The 16529-nt window shown below is 44.3% G+C and overlaps 1 protein-coding gene across 1 annotated transcript in view; it reads left to right on the top strand.

The window, feature by feature from the left end:
* Nucleotides 1–16529, top strand: part of CAMK2A (calcium/calmodulin-dependent protein kinase II alpha) — a 186853-nt gene that overhangs the window by 84957 nt on the left and 85367 nt on the right. Inside the window, exon 3 of the mRNA XM_015426573.1 lies at nt 3225–3284. Within this exon, the coding sequence (XP_015282059.1) occupies nt 3225–3284 (60 nt within the window). The remainder of the gene's footprint in view (nt 1–3224; nt 3285–16529) is intronic.

Genomic DNA, 16529 nt, shown 5'->3' with positions numbered 1-16529 from the left:
TTCCACAACCATCTTGCTAGTAAAGTTCTGGGGAAAAATCATGCTTGTTCAGCTAACTAGACCAAGAGGCATCCTTGATTTGAAGCTTCAATATCTAGAGAACAAGTTTGTCAGCTTCCACTAGCTGTTCAAAACCAAAGATTTTCACTCAGCTACATGCTGCTGTTGCTGTTGTTGTATGCTATACCTGCTGTTATGTAATGGCACTGGATGGGCAATCAAGGGCCATTAGTTTGACAAAAGACCTGGTCCTGGGAGAGCTGAAAACAATCAGAAGTGGTTTGTTGACTTTGAGTCTTGAACAGGAGAAACTGCGAGGGTCAGGGTGGGTGGTGGTAGAACAGTCTCTCTAAGGTGCTAAAAGAGGAAAGTACCTGAAAAATCTGTGGGTGCAGTTTTCATGATATCTGAGAACTATTAATTCTCCCTATGCTGGCTGTCTGCTTATTTGCACTTTTGGAAATAAAGGAATATTACAAAAGATCATATCTCATTGCCAAGCAACAAAATCCTGTTGAATTGCCCTGGAAATGTCTCACTGCTTGGGGAAGGAGGATGTATATCAGTGTATGTGGAACTGAGTAAGTGAGCTAGAAAAATAGTCAGGGGAAATTACTCAGGGACACAGGGGAAAGATAAGTGTAAAAGAACAGCTACAGGAAGTCATTCATTGGAGAGGCACAGAGACAGACAGAGCTGAGGAGTTACTAGATTTATTTAGTTTAAAAAAAACCTTCCATATTACTCTTGCCTGACGCTCAGCTAATTGTAGAAACAACATGAACTAGGGTGCACATAACACCATTACAAGGGAGAGGATGCAGGAGGGTCACTTAAAAATGGTAGTAAAGAGTCATAAAGGTAAAGGTTCCCTTGCTCGAAAGCCAGTCGAATCCGACTCTAGGGTTGCGGTGCTCATCTCCGTTTCAAAGCCAAAGAGCCAGCGCTGTCCAAAGACGTTTCCGTGGTCATGTGGCCAGCATGACTAAACACCAAGGCGCACAGAACGCTGTTACCTTCCCACCGAAGTGGTACCTATTTATCTACTTGCAATTTCTTGCTTTCGAACTGTTAGGTTGGCAGGAGCTGGAACTAGAGACGGGAGCTCACTCCGTCATGCGGCACACTCGGGTCTTGAACTGCTGAACTACTGACCTTCCACAGCCTGCAATTCAGTGTCTTAACCACTTGTCAACATATTGAGTATAGTGCAGAGTTTTGTCATTGTTAGCCTGCTTGCATATTACCAATGGATTATGTAAAGAAACATAAAAAGGAATGTATTGGCACCACAAGGCCCTTTTTGGTTTTGCTGTGATATTGCTACCCCACTGAATAACATGAAGAAGTGATCCATACTGTACTGGCTCTTTCTACATTTGAGGCTATTCTGATTTTACAAACAACAATAGGTACTAAATCAGCCACAGGTAGGGATGCTGGCCTCAAGGTGGTTGGCCTCAAGGTGAGACCTGGGGACCCCCTGGAATTACAGCTCTTCTCCAGACTCCAGAGATCAGTTTCTTTGGAAAAAATTGATACTTTGGAGGGCAGACTCTATGGCATTTGTACCCCACCGAGGTTTCTGTCCTCCCCAGGCTCCATTCCCTAATCTCCAGGAGTTTCCCAACCTGGATCTGACAACCCTACCCCCCCATCCCCCACCAGTGGCCAGGGGGCACCTGGCAACCCTAGTCACAGGAGCCTTGTGGTAGAAAAGCCAGAAAGGGAGCCCTGGTTGGATTGCACGTGGTAGAAAAGCCAGAAAGGGAGCCCTGGGAGATTGGATTGCACAAGGACATTAAAAGTTGGCAGTTCTAAGTGTAAATTCAAACGTGACCTTCTCCCATTGCTGGTGTGCATGAGTGAAGAACAGAAATGTATTTCTGAATACATAGATATCGAGTTTTGATGTCTGACTGACGGAAAAGCAGTTTTAGTGTGTTTGTAGTGAGTTTCTGTATTGACTGATGGCCATGCAGGAAGAATGATTTTAATCACATCTTAGTCTTCCTGTGTTTTACGATGCATGTGTGATTTTACTGTAAATCAGCAGCTGACTCAGAATCTATTAGGTATGCTCCACATTTCCATGAGTAACCTTGAGCCTAAAATGATCACAAGATCTTCTGTACCACTGGCATTATTACTAGGGTTGTCAGATCCAAATAAGAAACTGTTGGGGGACTTACCAGGATGCTCTGGAAGAGGGGAGGGAAGAAGCGTGACGTACCTATGTCACACAGAAGTGACATAGGCACATCAGTGATGTCGGGGGCAACACTCTGGGTTTTGGGCAAAACGCTATGGTTTGAAGCTAATTCTACCATAGAGTTTTGCCCCAAAACCAGAGTGTCACTTCCGGGTGACGTAGGCATGCGGTGACTCTCCCCTGCCTGCCAGCTGGCTGGCACCAGGGTTTTTTTTTGGGGGGGGAGCATAGGAAACCAGGGGATCCCCCGGACATTGGGGGGACTTGGCAACCCTAGGCATTACTTCAGTTGCTGCCGGGATTATGTTACTAATTTTAGGGAAATTATTTTGAGATATAATGTATAATCAAATATACTTTTCCAAATGAGACAAGCATGGATTGGCCCTTTAATTTACCAAGCCATTTCCTTATGTACTGCTGATCTAGAAAACTACTGCTGCCACCCAAGTCACTCTATGTCCTTTGCAAGGAGGACATGGTGAGTGATGAGGAGGCATCAGCAGCTGCCAAACTCATACCTGGACCATTCTATTTGTGAAGCAGAGGAGGCCGTGGCTATGATAAGGGCAGCCCATGGATGGATACAAAGGGCACTGCTTTGCAAGGGGGAGGAGAAAGCTGCAGGCAGAAGGTAAGCTCATGCCTGAACTTCCATGTTTGCAAGGCCGAGGCAGCAGCCACTTTCTCATGAGGTCTAAACACATGTGCCTTTGCCTCCTTGCCTTCTTTGTGAAGAGAAAACAGTGGTGAGTAAACTGTATTTCTTGGACTGTCCTCTTCATGATGAGAAAGTGGTAGTTATGTGAAGGGTGTGGGACAGCTGCTACTGCTGCCTCCTCACCTCATTCAGCCTTCGTGTTCAGCCTGTCAGGTTTACAAAGCTAAGACAAACATGGGCTGTTTAAGAGCTATATTGTCCTGGGATGTTTTGACTTCCCAGCATGCCCCTGAATTAAGGGTGCACTTGCTGTGTTGTCTCGAACTGATTTGTTGACTTCTTTCTCTACAGATCACCAGAAGCTGGAACGTGAGGCTCGGATCTGCCGTCTCCTGAAGCACCCAAATATAGGTAGGCAAAGGCCTTTTTCACTCTGACCTGGATGACCCAGACTTAGGGTTGCCAGACCCCCCAGTAGAGGCAGGGGTCCCCCACCACCAGGTCCTGCCCCTTAGCCACCCATAAACTGACTGATGGGGGGGGGGACTTAGCAGTAGAAAGAGAAAGGCTCAGTCCACGTTGCCGTCATCGCATAGAAAGTGACATCATCACACCAGCGACTTCCAGGTGACAGTCTATTATTTGGGCAAAAATTCTATGGAAGAAGCCGGTGTTATCATGGAGTTTTTCCCCAAATACCAGGGCATCGCCCAAAAGTTGCTGGCGTGATGACATCAGTTCCTATGCGATGCTGGCAACATGGAATGGGACTTTCTCTTTCTCCTGGTAAGTCCCCTCCACACCCTGCCAGTTGCCAGGAGGGACCTGACAACCCAACCCAGGCTAGCCCAAGCTCATCAGATCTCAGAAGCTAAGCAGAGTTGGCCCTGGTTAGTACTTGGACGGGAGACCACCAAGGAAGTCCAGGGTCACTAAGCAGAGGCAGGCAATGACAAACCACCTCTGCTAGTCTCTTGCCTTGAAAACCCTAGAGGGTCACCATAAGTCAGCTGTGACTTGACAACACTTACCACCATCACCTGTTCCACCACCACCACCACCACCATCATCAAAAGCCCTCTTCTGCTTGTCCTGGGTGCGAATATTTAAGAAGGCAATACTTTTCTGAACTTTCTTGCCTCAGTTGCTGCTAATTGCCATTTAGGAATGGATTGCTAGTGTCATATTGAACATTTTAAGTATAAACAGCACCAACATTGATGTCTTCAACAGGATCTGGGAAATGCAGGTTCAAATCCCCACTCTGCCATTGAAGCTTGCTGGGTTACCTTGGTCCAGTCATATACTGTCAGTCTAACCTACCTCACAGGGTTATTATGAGGATAGAATGGAGGAGAGGAGAGGCTTACATTGTTCTCCTCTCCTCCATTCTATTCTCATAATAACCCTGTGACGTAGATTAGACTGACTGACAGCTGCTTTATTATTTTTTTAATTTCTTCATTTATAAAGCAGCTCTAATGGTCCCCCTTAAAAGGTAGATTTAAATACTAATACACTGGCTGTGGCATAAGCCTTTGTCAGCCAAAGACTGTTTCATAAGATACCTGAAATGGGTAGTAGTGTACAAGGCTACAAGCTGAAGAAAGATGTGTGTATGGAGTCGTTACAAACCAAGGCCAGGCTGTCCAGTATTCCAAGAAATAGGCATTTTACAAAACATTTCAGAGCACAGATGAAGATCCAGTCAAAAGAGTAAACAGTCCTATTAGAGTGAATGTGGACCACTGCTAACTGCTGATGAACCTCTAGTACACATAAAATTGTTAATGTTTGGCCCTTCTGCCTGCTGAAAGAAACATTTTTTTTGCATCTGATTAAGTAGACTCAGGACCGTGAAAGCTTATGCCTCTATAAATGTGTTACTCTTCAAAGACTTTTCGTTATTTTGAATGTAGCAGAGATTAATTATTTTGGAATCACGAAAATCTGCTAACTTGAGTGTGCTTCCTGAATATATGTTGGAATGTTGCCATTTAATCCTTCTTCTGCTTATATTGGTGTATATTCAAAGCAGTTCCACTGCAATGTAAAGGTTTGGGACAATCATTTTATAATGTCATTCCATTTGTTTAACAGATGAGGGCTATTTTTGAGCAGGAACGCACAGGAACGGAGTTCGGTCTGGCTCCTGAGTTGGCCACACCCAGCAGGAACTCATTAGCATAATAGGCCAACAGCAGAAACTCATTAGAATTGGCTACATTAGGGGTGTATGGCCTAACAGCCCTGGTGACAACAAGGTAAACAGAATAAGAAGCAAAAGGTGGGTGTGGCTGGATGACCACACTTCTGGTAACATGGGGGTGCAGCCTAATATGCTAATAGGCTGTGCTGTCAAGGGTGTGGCCTGATATGCTAATGAGTTCCTGCTGGGCTTTTTCTACAAAAAAAGCCCTGGATGTGCCTATACAGATTATAGGCTTTTAGACATTCTACCGCGCTTTTCATTGCTGCCATTGTTCCATCCCATCTTTCTCATTGGGGTGTGCATGTCTTTTTTATCTTTAAAAAAATGATTCAGTTGTGGGCGTATACTTACAGAATGATGGCCAGATATGCTGAGTCCCAGCCTCCTTCTCGATGCTTGGGGATCCAACAGTTTCTCATCTTGCCATGGCAAGCTGTATCTGTTAAATTTCCTACTGTTATGCAATTAGTAAAGGTCAGGGGCACTGTCCTCTTTTGCATCTGTCCCCTCTAAGTTAAAGCAGAGAAATCCCAGAGCTTCCACCTGTTCTCTATTTTTTAACAAAATACACAAGCCAACTATAGCATTGTTTGCAGTCATACACAGCTTTCTAAGCACATTATTTTTTTGGTGTTCCTTTCTGGATAATACCAACTCTTGCCTGACAAATGATTAAGAATGAAAGTAGAAAGTGTGCCATTTTGGAATGCAGCAGGCAGGGGAAGTTGAGGAAGCTTCACTCTATGGATGGAAATCTGTCTGTGGAAACTTCTGTTGGATCCAAGCCGCAGACACTGGTGCCATACAGGTTGAATTTACAAGCAGCAAGGAAATTAATAAAACATTCCAATAAAGATTCATGGGATGGCTGGATGAGTGTATTGATAATGCAGCTTGGATACTTTTTCAACTTTTCTTTTTAAAAGAGCTGGTGCTCTATGAATGTTCTAGCACACAGGAATGAAGAATATGAGCGTACACCTGAAAAAAAACCCAAAGTTCTATAAGTCTTATGGAACTAATGCTACTTGTTACTAGTGTTAACATGGACACTATCCAGTAGGTGCCATGAAATTATGGTTGTAAAATGTTGGTGGTCTTGATTGTTTTAATGTTTTTGTAATTGTTATGATTTTAATTTGTGTAGGCCACTAGGAGTCCATTTATGGAGAAAGTGCTGGTAAAAGCTTCTTAAATACGGTACTTTCTACACAGCACACAGTATCAATGGAAGAACTGGCTAAGAGGAAAAGCTGTATTTTACCAGCAGCATAAACCATGCCAGCAACAAAAGCCATACTTTTAGAAAAGACCTCTGCCTCATTTGCTACAAATACATAAAACTAAACAACTGTTGTGAAAGTCATGCCTACTAAAAGTAACAAGGAACAACGTAGGTTTATTTCTAATCTCCCTTCCCTCTGTTAATACTTTACACAAATGCCTTAATCCACAGAGAATTGAATATTTCTCTGTGAAAAGATATTATTTGCACATGCTAATTAATCTAAATGTCTGCAAATAGAAAACTATCCATGATCGTTAAGTAGAATTTTTTAAACAAACCTGGGTATAAGAGATGGAAAAATTTCAAGTAGTCACCAAGGTTAAAGCTGACTAATTGGCAACCCTGGAAGATGGCAGCCTTCAAAGTGAGTTTCAATCACTCAGTCTGGGATAGTTACCCATTTAATGAACCTGTTGAACTCACACAGTGGGCTTGTATTAAGCCAAGCAGTTGTGGTTATCTTCGATAAATTGATTCAAAGTACCAGGATGTAATTTTATTTATTTATTTATTTTTAGATTTGTATCCTGCCCTCCCAGTGGCTCAGGGCGGCTAACATGCGGCAAAGCCGAATTGAATAGATAAAATACAATAAAATAAACAACATTTAAAACCACAATAAAACCAATACAATAATGAAGGTGCTCTAATCTTCCTATGTAAGTCACCCAAGATGGGAAACAATAAACCCAATTTTGTGTGCATAGCATATGAAATACGTAGGCCAGAAGGAAAAAGGAGGAAAGAATGACACAGATGCCATATCTATGCTGGGGTGATGCTGATTCCCTCTGTCATGTTCCTCTTTCTCCCAGAGCTTGAGCTGTTGATGGCTTGACAGTAACCAGGTACCTAAAGGGAGCTTCACCCAGTGGGAAGCCGCATAGCTTTCACTTGGCCAAACTGAGTGAGCTCTTCCTTTATTGATGGCCAATAGTCTAAACAACTGTATCAGCTGTTGAAAACCTTCTGGGCTTTTGTCTGCTGTATAAAACCTAAGAACAGGCAGCAAGCAGCAAGCATTGATGCTGCAGAATGGTAATGAATGCATAAAACAAAAATTGCTTACAAAATGGATGCTAGAACAGCAAGGATTTTATGCAATTGTGTTTATGGCTTTCTCTTATTTTCTTGCGTTGTTTAATTTCCACTTGCATGATCTGTTCAGTGTAAGTTGTATTGCTCGGTCTTTGAAATTAAGTTCACCCACAAACATTTAGGGCCTAAAGTGATACTGGCAATTAGCTTAACCTGAAATATCTTTCTAGGCTGCTGCATTTAAAGATTGTTAGTGAAAAGTATTGAGACTTACTAGTGATTTCAGCTCTCATACTTTATTTCAGCTCAGAACAAGACGAGAGTACCCAGCTCGCAGGCTGGTTTATATGTGCACAAACCTCACTCCCCAAACACACCCACAGACATGTGATTGGCTATTTACAGTGGCCGAGAGTTCCATAGGCTCTCAGCCAGGAGCCTAGCCTGCCGATAGGTGCCGGCTAGGATCCTCTTGTCCCATTGTTACTGAGGGCGAAGCTCGGTCGCTTTGCCTGACCGCTTGGCGAAATGGCCGCGCACGCGGTCTGATATGGATACATTACAGTGAGGCTGTGCACTTTTACTTGGCTGTAAATTCAAATTCAATCAGTGATATTTGCTTCTGAGAAAACATGCATAGGATGGACTGCCTGACACCTCAACCCTGCACTGGATTCCCACAGCTGAGGAGAAACACCTTTAGCAATGGCTGTTAGAAGATGTCTGTGGATGCTGGTAGTAGCCTGAGTTGGCCAGCTTTAAAAAAATTAGTGATGCTGTGATCTTTGCAATGTGTTTTAAAAAATCAGACTTACCCTGCTTGCTATTCCTGTTTTCTCTTGAGCTGAGCACCCCATACACTTCCATTGATTTGTTCACAATTTAAGCAAGATGTGTATTTTGAGTGAATTTCCATCTGCACAATTGTAGTCTTCAGTGGCCACTGCTGGCATATACAGACCTAAGCTTAAAGACTGTAGCTTTCAGTGGCTATGGAAGCTACATTTCCCATCAGTCCTAGGGGGGCGGGGAGGGTTGTATTTTTGCATTTGTGTGTGTGTGTTGTGTGTGCATGTGTGTGTGCCCATGCCTGGAAGTTGTGTGTGCCCATGCCTGGCGACTCCTACTGGGGCACGGAGGACATTCAGAGAGGCGGCTTGATAGCCTGCCTCTGGCCTCCCAGCCCTGGTATGTCTTTGGATGTCTTCCATCCAAATACTTGCCAAGGTCAGCCCTGCATAGCTGACAAGATCGGGCTTGCCTGGGCATCCTGGACAGGGCTGTCCTAGTAGCGGTTTTGTTGGAAAGGGTAGTTTGCAGGAAAGATGGTCCTCATCTAGAGCTGCCCTGTTTAAATAGCAACCCTGTCTGGCCAGTTACTAGCGGGGAGAGGGGAAGGCTCAGTTCCAAGGGTCTATATACACATAGTTTTTCCAAAAGCGTGATCGAACATTTCCAAATGACAGTTTGAACATCTCTGAGAGTTCAGTAGGAATGCTTGCAAACGAACAAAAACAAACAAGCTGTCCCAGGTCAAGAAAAGTGGTTAAGACGCTGAACTGCAGGCTGTGGAAGGTCAATAGTTCAGCAGTTCGAGACCTGGGTGCTGCGGGATGGAGTGAGCTCCCGTCTCTGGCCCCAGCTCCTGCCAACCTAGCAGTTCGAAAGCAAGAAATTGCAAGTAGATAAATAGGTACCACTTCAGTGGGAAGGTAACAGCGTTCCGTGCGCCTCGGTGTTTAGTCGTGCCGGCCACATGACCACGGAAACGTCTTCGGACAGCGCTGGCTCTTCGACTTTGAAACGGAGATGAGCACCGCAACCCTAGAGTCGGATTCGACTGGCTTTCGAGCAAGGGAACCTTTACCTTTACCTTTTTACTTAAAATAGCTCTTTTACTGTGTCTCTTAACACAGCCTGCCACCTAGATTATAAGCAGGTGCAGCTTTTTCTACCAGACAATTGTTTCCAATGTCAAGAAAAACTTCAGCAGCTATATGTCTGTTTTTTAGATGCAGGATCAGAGCAGTAAAGAGAGAGAGAGGTCTTAATTCCAGCTCACAAGAGTTCCTAACAACTTGTACACACATACAGCCTACAAGCCAAGATCTCCATGCTGAGCTCAGTCCAGCTACTGAATTTTACTTGCAGCACTCTTCTTAAAGGTCCTAAACTTGCCTTGGGAAATAAGTTGGCTTCCCTAACAGTTCTACCTCACCACTCCTGGGCAGAATTTCCCTGGTTCTGTTCCTGTGTCTTTAGCAGCCAGCAGAGCTTTCCATAACACTTACCTGTCTGCCAGGAAAAAAAGTTTCCTTACATTTTTATATTTAGGGTTGCTGTTAAGGGCGCAAGAGGAGGTCCAGCAAGAAACAGTGACAATCCCACGCCTGGGACCTCCTAAATGTCAGGGAGTAAGGAAGCATTTCCTGGCAACATGAGAAAATATAACTGACTGTCAAAAATGGAGCATCTGTTGTCACATCCTGTACAGTTAGTGTTGCCAACTGACGAGGGGGGGAAAAGCTCCCCACACCAGATTGTGTGCCTTTATCCTTGGCTTGATGTTCAGAAATAAGCAGGTGAAGCATGGAAACAAGCACTGTACCTGGAAAATGTCTGCAGATGAATTTGCTTTTAAAGGCATGGGATGGGGACATGGACGAGTTACCAAAAAAAAAAAAAAAGCCAGCAATTGTATTCATTGATTTAAAAGTTCTGCTTTCCAGAGCACTCGAGTTGCTCACAAACAATAGGGGTTGGCAGGATCCATTTTTATTCAATACCTCAAGTGGAACATTGTTTGGTAGTCAATGAATAAATGCAGGAAAATTCATACTGAGCGGCCTCTACTGTTCCTACCATCTTTGTTATATTTGAAACTGCTTCACTACCTTCACAGTTCTCTTTTTCTACAGACACACATGTATACAGGCGCACACACATGGCCTCTGCTTTATAAATGTTTCAGACCATAAAGAGCCTGTCAGCTTCAATCCGTCTTGGGGAAATGCCTGCACAGCAGAGTCAGGTCTCCTCTGCATCAGGGAGAATCGCAGTGTGCTGGACAAAGCTGTCGCTATGACAACAGAAACATTTCCTCTCCCCCCCTCATACACCAATGTTTTCCTGGACAAAAAGATAATAAACTACACATGGGGATAATGAGAACAGGTTGTAGATGCACAGAGTGAGAACCAGATGTCGGTAGAAAAGAGCAAAGGAAGCCATTCATTTAAGAAAACGTTTTGTTTTTGAAAGTTTTAATTTTTTCCCCAGTATTAAGTTGTTGAAAGATATTACAACTTTGACATAAACAAAGCAGTCTAATAAAGAAGGCAATTTGTTTAGTCAAATGTTTTTTTTAAAAAAACAAAACATGTTTTCAAGAGTCTCAGGGCTGCTAAGAATAATTACAAGTAACAACATATGATCAATACGATAAAATTAATCATAACTAACAACACCTTGGTTCCATTTAGCATTCAATTCATATCACCATCAGGCTATCTTTTCTCTTTTTTAAAGTGAGATTGCATATTTTTGAAGGGTTACCTTGGCCCCGTTCACATGGCGAATTTGCCGCGGGAGAGCCACGAATGGTGGGCGGATTTTCCGGGCGCGATCACACCACAACATCTGGCGGGCGTAGCGCACTGGCAAATGTACTGCCAGTACTGGCAAATGGTTTGCCACGGGCTGCCGATGGACTCCATCCGTGTGATTGTGCCGCCGCGGCTTTTCCCCTCTGGCTGTCTTCGTTGAAGCACACACACCGAGGGACGGAACCGTGGTTTGCTGCCGATGCGTCTGATCGCGTTGTCACGGGTCTAATTGCATTGCCACAAATAGCCACGCCCTCCCCCCTCTGCATTTTCCGGCATGTGTGACCAGGGCCCACCTTTTTTTTTACTGGCTCTTATCCAGTGCCTTCAAAAGCAGTCTGGTGCCTTGACTTGGATAGCCCAGGTTAGCCTGATCTCATCAGATCTAAAAAGCTAAGCAGGGTTGGATCTGATTAGTATTTGGATGGTAGACCACCAAGGAATACCAGGGGCATGATGTGGGGGCAGGCAATGGCAAAGCACCTCTAAACATCTCTTGCCTTGAAAACCCCACCGGGGTTGCCATAAGTCAGCTGTGACTTGACAAAAAAAAAAGTTTGTGTTTCAGACTGCTGTTAAACCACAGCAGTGGAGCCAGTAAAAAAGGTAGGGTATAATATTTACAATACAAGAACTTCTATAGGAACACAAGGCTTCTGAACCTTTTGAATGACCCCAGGTTTCTACTCTTTACTCCAAAAGTTTCAGCATTAGAACAAATATATACGTGTATTATTCCAACTTATCACGAGACTGGGGCTTTTTGAACAGAAGAGTCTGTATAGACTTTAAAACTGCAACAAAATCAAAGGTGAGCCCTAATGGTTACAGGGACGTTAAGTGGGATGGGTAACTGTAGCACACTAGGGGCGGCATATGGTGTGTTTGGTTTACGTCAGTCTTGCCTCCTTCTCTGTCCCCCTCACTAGATGTTGTGTTTGTGTGTGGTATGTATGGGCACACAGGCAGAACACATGCAATGGAAGCACATCAGTGTTTCTAGGATCTGATGTCAATTGCTCTTCATTCTGTGATTTGCACTCTCAGCTGTTTTGTGATGTAACACAAAGGGAATGCTAGGCATTCCTTTGTCGGCTCCACCTCTGTCTGTGTGTGTCACCGGAAGATCCAATTAGCTATAAATTGTGGCATGTGCTGCACAGCCATGGCTTTCCTCTCTTCTCTGTGGGATGAAATAGTTAACATTGCTGACATCTGAATTCACATCACTGGCATTTGAGTTAATCCTCCATGGAAGAGGAATGGGCAGTTTATACCTCTGAAGACAAGCAAGAGAGGCATTGCACAGACTCATCTCAGACAGATATTTTGGTCAGTTGCATTACTCATTTTGTGAATTTTACTCTGCACCCATAAAATCTTTCTCATTTTTTATAAGCAAAAGCAAGAGTGTGAGTATATCATCCAATAATATTTCCTTCAGATTGCAATTTTGGGGGTTGTTTTTTCTCAACTTCCCCTCCCCCGTTTCCCTCTCATTCCTGAGCCCCTTTTGCTCTTGTCTAGTTTGAGTCTCATGCAATATTTTCTTTTCTATCCCTTGTACTAGATGGGCCAGATATAAAGGAGGAGGAAGGGGTTTCTGTGCATTTTATATTTCTGTTAGCAGTGGGACATTTGGCCAACTGAGTTTATTGTACATGGATGACAAGTTTCTGCTACTCCAATTTGTTCATATCATATTTGAGGTACTTGTGAACTTTGTCTCCTGTTTATCTGGTCACCTCTTTCTCTGTTAAGAGGTTCCAGTTTTTCAACTGGCCACTGGAAAAACACCTTTAGTAGCTGTTTTGTTTGCAGAAATCAAATGGAGAAGCTTTGTATGGCATGGAGATAGACATTATCAGATTATTTCCATTCTGTGAAAAGCTTCAACAGCTGACTTCTGAAAATCAAGCAGCTGCTAGAGGTACAAGAACAGGCAAAGCCATTTTTTTCTGGTCAGCTGGCAACCCTACTCCCGGCACCAATCTTGCCTCTTTTGCCTCCCACCCCTCCTCCACTCAGCTACAAATATGGGCATGGCCATATTTGGGACAGACAGGATGATGTTATCTGATCAAGAGATCTAACAAGTACAATTTGATTGCTATTTATACCCAAAAAGCAGTTCTTTCTTTCCCTCATCACCCCAACTGTTCATTGCTGCCTGGAAACTCAGGAGTACAGTTCCTCTTGGAAACAGCATAAAAAAGCATAATTATCTGCTGGTGATTGGGCGGGAACTAAAATGCTGCTTACTGGAATTAAAGAAGGCAATCTTAATATGTCAAGGTATCATTGTGCTTTTATTGTCATAGAGCTGGTAGCAAACGGCTACAAGCTGTGCTTTTAAAGCAAGTGTATGACCTTATGTTCTAGTGACATATGGAGGAAAGCAAAAAATCTTCTGTGTCATTATGAGAAGACAACGAACCAGTCTGGACTCCACCAGAGAGCATGATTTTGATCCTGGTGGTCCATTCCAGAGCCAAAAGCCATGGGTTCTGGCCCGTAGCCAGGATGTTTTGGCTTGTGGGGCATAATTTATTCTGGTGGGGCAGTCATTATGTGTCTGTCTATATATTTCTGTATGAATGTCTGTGTTAGTTCTCCTCTCTTTAAGGACAGAAATAACTTCAGCAGTTATTCAGCAACTTCTCACAATGATCCTGTGAAGAAGGTTAGACTGAAAATGGTAGCAAGCTTCCATGGCACAGGATTCAAACCTGGGTTTACCCAGATCCTAGCCCACCGTACAAAGCTGCCCACCTGACTTTGACAAAAACAACAACAACCATGATTCTGATGTGCCTACCACCCAGGGTTCAAAGTTCAGCTGCACTTTTAGTGAAAAGACGATGAAGAGTCACAGCAGACTACCATGGGAAACACACAGAAGAGTGGAGAGGAAGAGCAGAGAGGGAGAGAGAGCTGGCAAGTGTACGGTTACCAGCAAATCAGGAAGGGAGAGGGAGGGGAGAGCTAGTAAGTACCAGGGAATTAGAAAAAAGCAGCAAATCAGAAAGCAGGCAGGACAAAGCATGCTGCACAGTACAACTTTACGAATGAATTAAAAATGATTAAAAATTAATTTTAAAGTTGCCTTGCAGGGTCTTGCTGATGCATGATGGGGCCAGGCCTTAAGGGGCCTCACCATAGCTATGGGTCTGCATGGGTCTAGAACAGGGGTGTGTGAATCGCTTCTTGGCCTTTTGGTTAAGATCAAGTGTGTGTAGAGCAGGGGTGTCAAACGTGCAGCCCAGGGGCCGGATCAGGCCCTTGGAGGGCTGTAATCTGGCCTGCAAGGCCCTGGTTGTTTCCTGCTTCCTTTTCCAGCTCTGCTGCTGTTGCAACATCACAGCTTACTTTACCAGACTCTCTCAATTGCACAGGAGAGATAGATAGGCAAGCCTCTCCTGTGCGATTGAGAGGGTCTGGTAAAGCACTGGCTGAGGCTTCTCCCCCTCCTCCTCTTCTCAGGGGGAGGGAGGGAACCAGTCAGAGCTCACTTCCTGGCATCTCTACCTAAAAAAGGATCAGGTGGTAGGTGCTTCTACCAGAGGCTCTTGAGAGCTGCTGCCAGACTGAGTAGACAGTGTACTGGCCTTGATGGACCAGGAGCCTGACTCAGTGTAAGTGGTTTGATGTTCTTGTGCATGTGTTTGGATATCATTGTAGGGTCCTCCCACCCCAGACCATGCCAGATTTCTGAGCAGTTCTCCCACTTCCTGCCAAACTGCAAGAGGAACTGGGCAAGAGGGGGTAGCAAAATGGCAGAGTAGAAGAAAGAGAAGAATCTGGAGTTATGACATGGGGAGGAATGTTAATTGAGAAAGATCATGGATAACCAGTACAGAGCCAGTTCATGGAGAGCCAGTTTGGTGTAGTGGTTAGGAGCACGGACTCCAGTCTGGGAGAACTGGGTTTAATTCACAGCTCCTCCATGTGCAGCAGCTGGAGTGACCTTGGGTTCTCTCAGAGCTGTTCTCTCAAGAGCAGTTCTCTCAGAGCTCTCTCAGCCCCACCTACCTCACAGATCAGCTATTGTAGGGAGGGGAAGGGAAAGGAGATTGTAAGCTGCTCTGAGACGCCAAGTGAAGGGCAGGGTATAAAACCAATCTCCTCCTCCTCCTCCTCCTCACTGTTAAGTATTGTTGAGCTGAATGTTAAAGGACATCTGTTACTGCACATCAAGAAGGCAACAAGTGGAGGTCAATCTACATGTGATGAGGACAGCCATGTTTGTTGTTCATTTATTTGCATCATTTACATATGGGTGGTGTGGGGAGGCATCTAATTTTTGCAAGAAAAGGCATGTCTGATTGCATAGAACTGGACTATCCCCCACCTCACCTCCCCATGCTCTGCCACTGCACTTTCCTCCTTGCTTTATGTGTCAGAGAATAAGACATTCTGCACTAGACCTTAAATTCTGGTTCAACCCTGTCCCCAAAATTACATTCTACACTACACTCAAGTTCACCCCTGTAATTATCTCGGGGTATTTTTTGTTTCCACATTACATTGAGGTCACTCTGGTTTCGCCCCACACTCGTCCTGGGAGAAACAGATGCTGTTATAACCAGGGATAAATGCAAGGCATTGTGTCACAAGTTGAACTCTGATAAAACCAGGGATGAGATCCATGTGCGGAAAGGACCATAGAGAGCCGATGAAGGTAAGAGAAGCTGTCTTCAGAGACATAGCAATCAGAAAAGATAAGCTCAAGTAAAGGGCCAGACTAGTGGTCTTGCAGTGGAATCTTAGGCAGAGTTACACTGTTCTAAGCCCATTGTCTTAAATTCTTAGGATTGCACTGCTCAGGACTCCGTTTAGGATTGCACTGGTGGTAGGGTGGACTGAAGAAGGGGGTAATTAGTGCTGGAACTAGGGCTGGCAACCTTCTGAAGAGATTTGAGCGGTGGGGACAGGCACACTGGTACATGACATCACTTCCCGCAAAACCTCTCAGAAGTAACACTATGACTCTGGGGGTGGCACTCTAGGAATCACCTGACACTCTGTGGTTAACCCGTATAATTTTGGACAATACCAGAGCATAGCCCTGGTGTTATAATGTGACTTCAAATTTTATTTATTTATTTATTATTTATTTATTTATTGCCAGAAGTGATATTGTATGCTGGTGCCCCTTATTTCCACCCCCTCCCCCCTTAGCCTTGGAAGCTCTAGGAGGAAACAGAGGAGATTGCTGAGAGGTCTTCCGCTATAGCAGCAGACCTGCACCCCCCACCCTTCAGTTGGGACACAAAAGCTGTCTGTTACATTTTTGCAGACAAACTTAAGGACTTATGCAGACTCTCTCAAGTTAAACAATACTTTATTTCTACAAGGCAGAACTCAGGGTATTGCAAAGGTCAGGAATAAGGCACATTAAGGGAAATAAATAAAAGGGCAGGTTCTAGGTTGCATCTGATCTGGGTAGATGCAGGATGCCCCCACCCTTGTGATCTGCACACCCCCCCCTTTGCCACATTCCCCTGCTCCCC

The sequence above is a fragment of the Gekko japonicus genome, unplaced genomic scaffold (genome assembly GCF_001447785.1).
Source record: "Gekko japonicus isolate JY-2015 unplaced genomic scaffold, Gekko_japonicus_V1.1 scaffold1447, whole genome shotgun sequence".
NCBI classification, from domain to species: Eukaryota; Metazoa; Chordata; class Lepidosauria; order Squamata; family Gekkonidae; genus Gekko; species Gekko japonicus.
Note: the sequence above shows the minus strand (reverse complement) of the source record. Positions and strands in the feature narration are given on the sequence as shown.